General features: G+C 39.0%; 1 protein-coding gene and 1 pseudogene across 5 annotated transcripts in view; both read right to left on the reverse strand.

Annotated features, from left to right (window-relative positions):
* The window catches only part of CHD6 (chromodomain helicase DNA binding protein 6), a 203,103-nt gene that overhangs the window by 93,579 nt on the left and 96,949 nt on the right, over window positions 1–12,575 (reverse strand). For all 5 annotated transcript variants that reach the window (XM_070589234.1, XM_070589235.1, XM_070589236.1 and 2 more), the window contains 5 exons: window positions 7,590–7,652; window positions 6,711–6,769; window positions 5,948–6,065; window positions 869–955; window positions 536–670 (listed from right to left, as the gene is read on the reverse strand). In XM_070589234.1, coding sequence (XP_070445335.1) covers window positions 536–670; window positions 869–955; window positions 5,948–6,065; window positions 6,711–6,769; window positions 7,590–7,652 — 462 coding nt within the window. The remainder of the gene's footprint in view (window positions 1–535; window positions 671–868; window positions 956–5,947; window positions 6,066–6,710; window positions 6,770–7,589; window positions 7,653–12,575) is intronic.
* Window positions 4,045–4,648, reverse strand: LOC139078234 (small ribosomal subunit protein eS26 pseudogene; annotated as a pseudogene).

Consider the following 12,575-nt stretch of genomic DNA (forward strand, 5'->3'; position numbering starts at 1 on the left):
GCAACTCACATACAAAATAGAGGAAGACTGGTACAGATGTTAGCTCAGGGCTAATCTTCCTCAAGCAAAAAAAGAGGAAGATTGGCAACAGATGTTAGCTCAAAGTGAATACTCCTCACCACCCCCCTCCCCAAAAGAATATTCCAGTTGACTAAAGCCAAAGGATAAAGACAAAGAAAAGAGATCACTAATAGAGCAAGTGATAAGATATAGGAAACAGGAAAGATACTGACAACTTACTGAGCTTCTTTCCATGCCAGGCATTTCTTATACCTTCTACCTTCTGACACCAAGATATCTAAGCTCATATCCAAGCTTCTTAAATGTCACATACATCAAAATAGAGCCCAGACCTAAAGATGATGTGAGTGCTAACAAACCTTAATTCAGGGAGAAAAAACCCTCAAATGCAGGTTCAATGGGGGGTGACCAACAGTAGGATATCAAAGAAATCACATAGGAGCACATCCAGGGTTGCCAAGCTCGTAAAGTTACGTGTAACAAGAGGTGCCAAACAGAGATATGGATACATTACCACGTGCTTAATTTCAGGAAGAACTTGAAGAGATTCGAATTCTTTAACTTTTGCAGGATCCACGTCTTCCTCTAGCTCCCACGTGCTTTCTTCGTAAGGTAGTGAGCACCACTTTACCAGGTAATGCGTCACCTCCTGGTGGAAACAGGAGAGAAACTTAGGTTCTTTCTACTAGATTAAAGGAGTCCATCACAGTGTGGCTGACCTCTGAAAAACCACCCTACAATACAACACATGAATGCCGTGAGAACAAAGACCACATGTTAACAAACAAGAAAATATGTGCTAAGAGGGGAAGACACTTCAGGAGAGTCAAAACAGCAGAACACCCACCTCTCCTGTTTCTGCATCCTTGGTGTGGGCCACCTCCAAGATGCGATCAACTTCTACATAGTCTGGGTTGAACAAGTCTTCATCAGGCTAATGCAAACAGAGGAGGAGAGTGAAGAAGGGTCCCTGTTCCCTGAAACCCAACATCCAGTGTTTTATCTTTAAGTGCCCCCTACTCTGGCTCCTAGCAGGAAACACATAATGAAAGGCTTTGCTTGAAAATAAAATCACCTCACAGACATTTCTTCACTGTCCCCAAATCCTGCTCTCCATGACTAAACTTAAAGGAATCAACTACATCTGACAGGCTGTACCACGGCCGCGTAAGACTTTCCTGTTGGTCATCACAGTACTGCACAAAAATGAGCACCAGAGAGACTCCCTTTTTCTTACTGCTCCTTGTTCCAAACATCACCCTTGGAAACTCAGTTTCTTTTTCTTTGTAATACCAACAATAGCTAACATTGGAAGCAGCTATGAGGGGGAGCTTCCAGGGGTACTGATAATGTTCTATTTCCTGATCGAGGTGGTGGTTACACAGTTGTGTTTCTTTTGTAAAAATTCATTGAGCTGTACCTTTAGGATATGTTTACCTTTATGTACATTATGCTTCAAAAAAAGTGTACTAACAAAACAATAATAGGCAACATTTAGTGATATTAGTGTATATCCAGAGTTATGCTAAGTGCTTTCATTTACATCTTAAAACTACTTTATGGAGTAGGTGCTATAATTACTTTACAGATGAGAAAATGATTCAGAGAGATTAAACAAGTAATGTGACCAAGGTCACAGACCTGTGTGAACTGGAACATTTACCCAGGTCTTTCTTACCCAGAAGCTCTCCTTCTGAACCACTGAAATGTTCTTATTGTCCTTTAGGCTGGAAGGTACTTTAGGTATTTTATCTTCTAATCAACACAGGAATACTTTTTATAGCATCTCTGGCAAACCCACACTCAGATTCCCTTATTCCCACATTCAGGAATTTACTGCTAAGACCTGACCCACTGCCAAGACAGCTTTACCTCTGCCTGCACAGTAGCAGCATCACGATCTTTATCATTATTTCTATCGAATTACAGCCTAATTGCCTTCCTGTAACTGTGACTCATTGATATGAACTGCTCCCTCTATAGCAGCAGTACCACATTGATTCTCTCCTCTGTGTCGGCTCTTCAATAACCCCCTCCCTATCTGTGTTAACCCCAGGGGTTCAACTCTTCCTTGGATGCCATGTTTCCTGATCCCTTAATGACACAGAGAGCCAATATTTACGGAATAGTGACTACGGGCCAGGTACCATGCTAAGCACTTCTATAAACAGTGAGTCATTTAGTCCTCCTAGGTCTTCTGTGAGGTTGATACTATGATGAGTTCTGCTTTACATTGAGGAAGATACTGAATCTGAAGGAGCTTATGCAATTGGCCCAAGGCCACCCAGCTGTGGGGGTGGGGGGTGGGAGTAGAGGGGTAGTTTGGCTCCAGGCTCCTAGCACTGTGCTGTTCGCTTTCCATCTTTGTCTCAATTGCTCAGCTATGCTAGTCCTCCTGCAGCTGCCCTCAGGTTTTGCAAAGTCCCTCACTGAATGCTGGTACCGGAGTGAACACAACACTTAGGAATGAAGGAGCAGAGCAGAGCAGGCCTGTTCTACTGGTGCAGTCTAGGATTAGTGCTACTTTTTAAGCAGCCAGACCCTACTCTTCGCTCACAGTAAACTTGCGATTAAACTGGCAATATCTTTTCTCCCTAGAACTGCTATCCATCATTTTCTCCACTCCTAAATTGTAAAGATTTAAAAAACACAAATGTAAGACATTACATTTATTAATTAACATTATATTCCATTCATCCTAGCTTGTCCAGGTAAACATGAACTTTGTCATTTATTCTCCCAGCGTGGGTCTGGTTTTCAGAAGGAGTAAGGACTTAAAGTCAGAAGGCCTTCCCCCCACTGTGTGATGTGTGGGAACTCACAGCCTCTTTTGAGTCTCAGTCTCATTCACATGTGCCCTGGCTACCTCATAAAGCAGTTGGAAATAATAGATATGAAGTAGCTCTATTCAAAATCATTTATCTCATAAGAATATTATTTATCTAAGTTATTAATTAAAATGTTAAATAGCTCAAGATCGAAGACAGCGTTATAGGAACTACTTCCCACTATTACCCCTCCTTAATTTCATGATGTCCTCCAATCTTCTCAAAAGCCTTTCCCTCCCACAAGAGTATGAACTCCTGTTACATTATTCTATACACCCTAACATCCTAATACATCCTCTCTCTATTCCCAACCAAGGAAAAATCACTTCCTTGGGAATGAATCAGAAACTAAACACACAGAGCTTCGCAGGCTCTATTAAGGAGTCTGGACTTTATTTCAAGGAAATGGGTAGCACTAAAGGGTCTGGAGGAGGCAAACCCTTGCCTAAGGCAAACTCTCCCCCTCCACCTGGGCAGTCAAATAATTACTGAGCACTGATCCTGTGCCTAGCGTCAGGGATGGAAATATGAGGAAGACATGGGCTTAAAATGGAAGATACAGACATGTAAACAAGCTACTACATTGCAAATACTTGCTAAAATAGAGGTGTGAATAAAACGTTCCAAGAACAGAGGGAGAGTATGCAATAGGGCTTCAACATGGTTTTTCCAATTCTAGTCGTCCCCGTCTTTCTCTAATTCACTTAGAGGAAGGCCATGAAAAACAGTTCTCATGGGCTTTAAAACAATCATGGAGAGGGCTGGGGTCAAAGGTTAAGACTAAAGAGGAAGGATCCCATATTGGCACAAGAATGCTTATTGATATTATCCTAAAAGGATTTTTTTGTCACTTGAGGAAAAGGAGTATAACATGAATAATGAATTGATATACCATAATTTGATGGCATCAGTGTACACTCTTAAGATCTAGTATTTGTGACTACATTTTAAGAACAATTTTTATTGACTCTTTTCTTCAAAAGTTGTCTGGATGAAATGGAAAGATTACATGTTTAAAAATTAAGAAAATAAAAACTACCCTGGTCTCATCAACTGGAGAAAAGTATGTCAGCATTTTCATGTACATTCAAGACATTTTCTCTACAGTATTATGGTGCTTCTTTTCTCCTGCATCCCCCAAAACTGAACTATCCCATGCACTGTAAGAGCCTGACATTTTCAACTAACAGCAGTTTATAACACTAAGACTCTATGTCATTAATAATTTTTCTCCAATATCATTTTTTTAACTATAATTTCCGTTTCATTTTTTTCCAGAGGACAGCTTTTCTTCAGTCCTTAAGGTCTTAGCTCATTACACAGACTTTGGCAGAGGTTGTGGGGCAGCACCTGCAGGTCTAAATTGGGGAGGGAGTGTTCGGTCCTTCCGGGCTTCTCAAGAACGATTCCTGCCTACCCTGCTGTGAATGGCACAACTCACTCAGTAACGGAGTTTCACACAGAGCTTGGGAAGCACATAGACATTGAAGACACTCGCTTTGGAAATGTCCCTGATGACTGCAGCCTCTACTATGTTATGAATGATGAACTTCTTAATGGCCTTGTCCTTGGGCATGCATTGGGCACAGCTGGTGCAGTGAACAGACTGCATGTGGCCACAGCTCTTTTTGGCATGACCACTGTTCCTGCTTTTCTTGGTCATCTTAAGAGCACAGGCGTGAGAGGTCCAATATCATTTTTACTAGCTGCACAGAATTCCATTCTATGTGATGTATCACAATTTAACAAATGTCTATTATCTAGTATTTTGTTTTCAACTTTTCACCAATATAAACGACTATTTATCCTAGCTAAGTCTTTGCACAAAGACTTGATGGTCTCCTTAAATGACAGAATCAGAATTGCTGGGACAAAGGATAGGCACATTTTGAGACTTTTAATGTCTACAGCCATACTGCTCTTCTGACACGTCATACTAAGTTACGCTCCCACCCAGTGATGTACAAGGGTGTCTCTTCCCTATGCCCTCATCAGCAACGGATGATACATATTTTTAAAACATTCAAATGTCTGATGAGTAAAACTAGAAGATTCCCATTTTAATATGCATTTCTTTGACTACTACTGAACTTGACTACATTTTTGTATAGTTAATGAACAACTTTCCCTTATTTTCTGAATTCCCTGTTAATTTCTATTTGGGGTTTTTGTGTTTGTCTTATTGAGTTATAAGAGCATTTCTTATCAGTAAAGCTATTTGTCCTATGTATATGTGTGTGTGTGTGTGTAAATACCAATAGGAAAGTTCCCATACTGGATAAGAAATATGTATGACATGTACATACGGGTGCATGTATATAATTAGGATATGTACATATATATGTATATGTACATAATGTATATACATATTTCCTAATTATTTAAGATTCATGGTGTTTTCTAATGTATAGACACTACAGTTGTTTTTTTTTTTAAAGATTTTATTTTTCCTTTTCTCCCCAAAGCCCCCCAGTACATAGTTGCATATTTTCAGTTGTGAGTCCTTCTAGTTGTGGCATGTGGGATGCCGCGTCAGCGTGGCCTGATGAGCGGTGCCACGTCCGCGCCCAGGATTCAAACTGGCGAAACCCTGGGCCACTGAAGCGGAGTGTGAGAACTTAACCACTCGGCCACGGGGCCAGCCCCATACAGATTTGTTTACTATCCAAATCTATCAATCCTTCCTTTTGCTGTAGGTACCATTCTTAGAAAGTTTATATAAATTTATTTATTTTCTAAGATTTTTGCTTTGTTTTTGTTTTTTACATTCAAACTTTAAGTCTTTTTGGAATAGCCCTTAGTTGAGGAGGGGGAAGAAATGAAAGAATTGCTCTTGCCCTAGTTACTTACAGGTATTCTGACCAAGATGCACATTCTTCTGAGTTGTCAGTTTCCAAGGTTTGATCCTCATACATTGGTGGGTAATCTGTGTTTTTTGGCTTAAATTTGGACTAGCTTTGCTGCACATCAGTGCACACACCTAGCAATTTGACTTGAGAAATAAATCCGCATGGGACTTCAATTTTAAGAAACTTAAACCCCGTATTTAATACTGCAAGGAAAGCAGTGATCAAGTTAGTCAGTAAATATTGCTTCACCTCAGTAAAAATGTGCTTCATCTGGGCTTGTTTATTTCTAAATCGCTTGATCTTCTGTGCGATTCGAGGATCCTTTTCAAGCTCTTCCATTGTGGCCCATTTACAATGTAAGTAGGAACTATCCAAAGACACAAATTATGAGATAAGCACATAACTAGCAAATCATCAAGCTTTAAAATTTTTCAGTAAACAAGGTGACCATTTAACTCAGAAGCAGTGGAGTGGTTGGCAAGCGGGCTTAGAAGAGCTTTGTCCTTAAGGGCAAAAACAGAAGACAAAACAATATAGCAATTCCAAGCAACTGATCACTCTGCAGCTTCTATAGAAACTGGCTCAGAGCACAGGGAGGGCAGGCATATGCAGGCTATCATTAATACATGTTACTGAAAGTGAACAGGTAGCGGACAAAGAAAGAAAAATGCAAGAGGGAGAAAAGGTATAGGCTATAGAGCAGTGGTGCTACACCCTGGTGCAAATGAGAATCGCACAGGGAATTTTTAAAAAACATCAGTCCTTGAGACCTACTCTTACAGTCTGAGTCAACTGGTCTGAGTGAAGCAAGGGCTTCAGTTGTTTTAAAAAACTCTCCAGGTGACTCTACGCGCAGCCAAAGCTGAGCACTAATGCCTCAGGTGAGCTTCAGTCAATCAAGAGCTGTAGGTCATGCCTTAGGGGCCATTCTTGGAAAATATGGAAGATAGTGGTGCGATAAGGGAAAAGAAGTTTTATTCACATAAAACCCAAATACATTAAACAGACGTACAAATTTCTATACTTAACGTAGAATAGCTCCAGGTCGAATGGGGGTTCTCCCGGGTGAACCTGTAACCAACAGCAAGCAGTTACCAGCCCAGATCCCCGTAGATCACCCTTCACATGCCAAAAGAAAACTCTGCCTGGTTTTAGTACAGATTTCTGGAGGATATTTTCACTTCCCCAGGTCTTTTTCTGACAGTTGTGGAGCAGGTTTTCCAAAGGCTGAATACACAGCTAGCTATAGGCTAAAAAATGATCTTCTTGGTGTACTTCCAAGGTCCAATCTGGGACAGCATTCAGCTGATAAACCCAAACTGGCCCAAGGTTCGAGAGCCGTCAGGACCAGAGCCTGGTGCAGCAGTGAAAACATGTATCCCTGGCATCCCCCAATTGTCGCCTCAAAACAACAGGTGTTTACTCTCAAAGTAAGGAAGTTTACTTTCCTAAATACTTAAAGATGGAACTATGCTCTCATTGGCACCAACATACTCTTTCACTCCAGGAACTTTCTCTACAGGATCTCTGGGATGGCCCTGAGATATCTAAAGGAAAAAAAACCCCACAGTGTTTTCATTAGAACTCTTTCCATCTCTTCTTCTTGGCCCTCTGATGACTTTCAATGCGCTACAGCAATGAGGGGATAAATACCTTTGCTAGGATCACAACGGAGAAAAAAATCAGTTTGGGCTATACTGAAATACTTAAGGATTTTATGTCTTAAAATTTTCCATGAGGATAAAAATAAGTGTTGACTAGTCAGACAATGTTCTTGCCTAGCTCTCACTCCAGCCAAGAATGACCATTTCAGGTTCTTTAGCCAACCATCTCTTCACAGACGGTATAATCTGTGCTAGTGATAAAAAAGCCAGAAACATCAGCCACCGACCTCCTGGACAGTCTTAGATGCCAGGATCTTCTCAATGATGTTTGCGTCATCTTCTGGAGGCTCCTGGAGACCAGGGTTAAAAAGAAAGAAAATTACTGGCACCACAGAATCCATGAAATAATTCTATAAGAAATACTACAACAGATATTACTTCATCTGAAAGTTCACTTTGAGTACCGAGGCCTCCCTCCTATCAGCCCACAGAGCGATCAAAAGATCACAAACATTCTAACCTCTGGGCACAACTCTATCACTTTTCCCTCCCACACGAGCAGACAAGTTATTTGCTTTTTAGATTCTTGATTTCAGATTTGCCTTTACCATCACTAAAACTGGTCCCTGAACTTCCTTTCTCTGCAAAGACTGCCTATATGTTGCTGCATAAAATTTTCAGAAGGGCATTATATAAAAGAGTCCGGGGGCCTTAGAATCAGGAGGTCCCAATTCTAAAACCTACCGCTATTGACTTTGGGCAAGTCAATTAACACCTCTTAGTTTCCAAATCTATTAAAATAGGAGTTAAAAATACATATCTCACTAGGTTACTAGGAGGATAAAATGGTATATGAAAACACTTTTGGGACAGTAAGCACTATGCAAATGCAACGTATAATTACTCTCTACTAAATTGTACCATCTTTCCCCTCTGTACCTGGAAATGGCTTTTGTTTCACTGATCATCCTTTGAATACAAATCCCAACTGAAAAAAAATTAATTCCTTCTTTCATACTCTAGATACACATCAATATTTCTAGGCTCCCAATCTCCATGAAATCTCTTTCTACAGACTATTAGATAAAAAATAAAAACTGCATTAAAAATGAACAACTTTAAAAAGGATGCACTGAGTCAGAACACTCTTGTGCTTAGCGTTCTTTCTAGGGTTTTATCTGAGCAGGTTTATTTCAGGGGTTTCATCCACACTATATGACCTCTCCAGATCTAGTATTTATCACAATATGAGACTTAGAACAGTACATGAAAAGAACACTCATCACAACACCGTAACTCTCAAAATAACTATTTGGATTCCTGATCAGAACTTCCCAAAAGGATGAAAGATGCTGTGTATCACTGTCACCAGTCTATCCATTCTAGAGTTCAACTGTCCCAAAGCCGTAACATTAAAGAAAATATATTTTCTAAGATCTTCAATCAAGTTTTTCCCAGAAAAGCGACAGTTAAAAAAAAAAACCAAAAAAAACTGGAACATAGATGGTAGAAAAGAAGTATGGAAATCAGCAGGCAGTGACAGATGCTCCCAAAGGTAACAAATATTCATTACATTCCTCTAGACACATGGCATTGCGCTAGCTGCCATGCCGAAGTTAATCCAAAACAACAAGACTCTTTTCCCACTGCTCAAGAAGGCAAGTGAACTGTACCTACCATACAATAGAAGGAAGGGATGGGAATACAGACTAGGCTTTTGATTTTCTGTGTAAGTATTTGTTCTGCTTGATTCCTAAGAAGGACAGAGAAGGAGGCAGTGTATTGTTGATTGCCTATCTCCTCCCATTACAGTGCAAACCTTTGGAAGGCAAGGATCCTTATTTGTTTTATTCACTGATGTAGCTAGATGTCTCGAAAAGGTCAAGCAGTAGTGGATGATCAATAAATATTTGTTGAATGGCAAATAACAAGGAAGAGGAAAAGAGAGAAGGAAAAACCTGAGGAAATAAAGCATCAAACTCGTCAGAGCTGCAGACTGGACACAGTTACTATTCTTCATCTACATCACTTAATTAAAAAGTCCCCTTTCTCCATACATTTGGACCTATCATATACTCTCAGGATGGCTAAGAGCAAAGGACCAAAGCTAGGTATACTTTCTTGAGCAGCAAAGATTACTACCCTGACTCTGTAGCCAACAAACAGAGCTCTGACTATGCCAAGGGGGCGGTGAGCAAAGGAACAGGTGCTGGGTTTAGAGAAAGTAGATTAAAGAACCAAATTCCTTTCTAACTTCCTATTTCATTTCCTTCTTCTACATTATTTATTGGGTGTCTTTTATGTTTATGCACTGGTCTTACACAAATACATGAGTTATGGTCTTCAACATCAAGGAACTACCAGACATGCTAACATAATGCTTTAAAAGTTATTCAGGTATGGCATACATACAATATGCAGAGATCTCAAGTGTACAACTGATGAATTTTTGTATACACATACACACATTTGTTAAGTACCACCCAGATAAAGTTATATAACATTTCCAACATTCTGGAAGACCCTCGTGCCCCCATCGGAAGTAACTACTACTCAGACTTCTATCACCATTGATTAGTTTTGCCTATTATTAAACTTCACGTAAATGGAATCATACAGTTGTGGTTCATTCTTCTGTATTACTGTGTAGTATTTTGCTATATAAATACACTACCATTTATTTATCCACTCTATTGTTGAGGAATATTTGGGTTGCTTCCAATGTTCATATAAATTTTATGTCTTTTGGTGGACAAATGCACTCATTTAACTTATGTATATGTAGGAGTGGAGTTATGAGGTAAGTGATATGCCCAGTTTTAATGGATATTATCAAAATTTTTTCCAAAGTGATTGTAACAATTTTTACACCCATCATCAATGTACAGGAGTTTCAGTTGACTTGATATTATTAGTCATTAAAATTTGAGCCATTCTAGTGGATGTGCAGTATTATCTCTTTAATTCACATTTTCCTTACAATTGAGGATGCTGAGCACCTTTTTATACGCTTCTTGGCCATGTAGGTATCCTCTCTGTGAAGCTTCTATTCAAGTCATTTACCTATTTTAAAAATAGTCTTTTTGATTTTAAGAGTTCTTTATATATTTCTGAATAAGAGTCCTCTGTCAGATACAGAGATTACGAACATTTTCTAGCAATGTATGGTTTGCCTTTTCAATCTGTAAATGTGTCTTTTGATGAACAGAAGTTCTAATAATCCACCTTACCAATCTTTTCTCTTCTGTATTTTTGTGTCCTGTTTAAGGAATCTATGCTGCCATCGACGTCATTCATTAAGCCACATATGTAACTTTAAATTTTCTTGTAACCACAGTGAAAAAGTAAAAATAAACAGATGAAACTGATTTTAATAATATATTTTATTTAAACCAGTATGTTCAAAATATTATCATTTCAATATGCAATAAATATAAAATTACTAATGAAATATTTTATACTCTTTTTTTCATATTAAGTCTTTAAAAAAATTCAGTGTGTGCTTTACACTTACAGAACATCTCAATTCGGACTAGCCATATCTCTAGTGGCTTAATAGCTACATATGGGTACTGGGAGCCATACTGGGCAAAGTAGCTCTATTTTGGGCCATTGGCCTATTTGTCCTTATGGCACACTACCTTGTCTTCATAATTACAGCTTGATCACAAAGTCTGGATTACAGCAAGTCTTCCAACTTAGTTGTTCTTTTCCCAGATTGCCTTGGCTCTCCTAGCTCTTCTGCATTTCCACCATCAACTTTCACCAAAAAACACCCTACTTAGATTTTGACTGGGACTGAATTACAGACATCTTAACAATATTGAATACATGTATGTCATATATTGCTCCATCTATTTAGGTTTTCTTTAATTTCTTTTAGAAATGTTTTTCACATAGAGGGCTTGTACATCTTTTGAGAGTTATTCCAGGGTATCTAATACTTCGATTCTATTATAAATGGCATTTTACAATTTTCTTTTCCTGATTCCATGTTGCTAGTTTATAAAATAAAATAGATTTTTTTAATATTGTCTTTGTATCCAACAATTTAGCTAAATCCACTTTATCAATTCTGATGGTTTGTCTGTCAATTCCATTGAATTTTCTACACACACAGTCACGTCACCTGCAAATAACGACAGTTTTACTTGTTCCTTTTCAATCTTTAAACTTTTTATTTCTTCTTTTTCCTTACTGCAGTAGCCAGGACCTCAAGTGTATTTCTGAATATAAATGATAATAATGGAATCTTTTTCTTACTCTCAAATTCAGGGAGAAAGCATTCAATATTGTATCATTTAATATAACATTAGCTGTTAGTTTTTATCTAGTGGCTTTTAAGACCTTCTTTCAGTCTTTTGGTTTTCTACCGTTTAAGATATGCCTAGGTATGGTTTTCTTTTTTGCTTGGGGGTTACCTGACATCCAATCTACTGGCTGGTATTTTCCATCAGTTTTAATGGGAATTCTTGGCCATTAATTTTATCTTCAAACACATCTCTGCTCCAATTTCTCCTCCATGTACAGGACTCTAATCAGATATACATCACAACTTTTCACTGCTTCCCTTTTATGCTTTGCTCTGTTCTTTCCATTCATTTTTCTCTCTGTGCTGCGGTTTAGAAATTTTCTATTGATCTGTCTTCAAAGTCACTGAGCTTATCCTCTGCTCTATCTAATCTGCTTTTAAATTCATCCAGTGTTCTGAATTCGGAACAAACTGAAATTCCCACTTCTAGACTGTTGATTTGATTCTCTTTGCAGATTCAACTCTCTACTGGCATTCTATGCTTTAACACTGATTTTGCCCATCTCTTCCTCTATTTTCTTTAATATGTTAATCATAGGGGCTGGGCCGGTGGCACAGCAGTTAAGTGTGCATGTTCTGCTTTGGCAGCCCGGGGTTCGCTGGTTCAGATCCCAGATGCAGACACGGCACCGCTTGGCAGGCATCCCACATATACAGTTGAGGAGGATGGGGACGGATGTTAGCTCAGGGCCAGTTTTCCTCAGCAAAAAGAGGAGGATTGGCAGCAGTTAGCTCAGGGCTAATCTTCCTCAAAAAACAAAAAATATTCTTTGTAAATTTATCCTTTTTTTTCCTTGCAGTAGGTGTTGGCCTGCTATGACCTACTATATCTTACCTGGAAGTAGAAATCCTCTGACATCAACTCTTATTTCTGGAGTTCCCTAAGGCCTAGTTTTTGGAGTTCCTTCTTTTTTCTATCTATACTCATTCTCCAGGGGATATCATCCAGTCTCATGGTTTT

This window comes from Equus przewalskii, chromosome 21 (assembly GCF_037783145.1).
Source record: "Equus przewalskii isolate Varuska chromosome 21, EquPr2, whole genome shotgun sequence".
Classification (NCBI taxonomy): domain Eukaryota; kingdom Metazoa; phylum Chordata; class Mammalia; order Perissodactyla; family Equidae; genus Equus; species Equus przewalskii.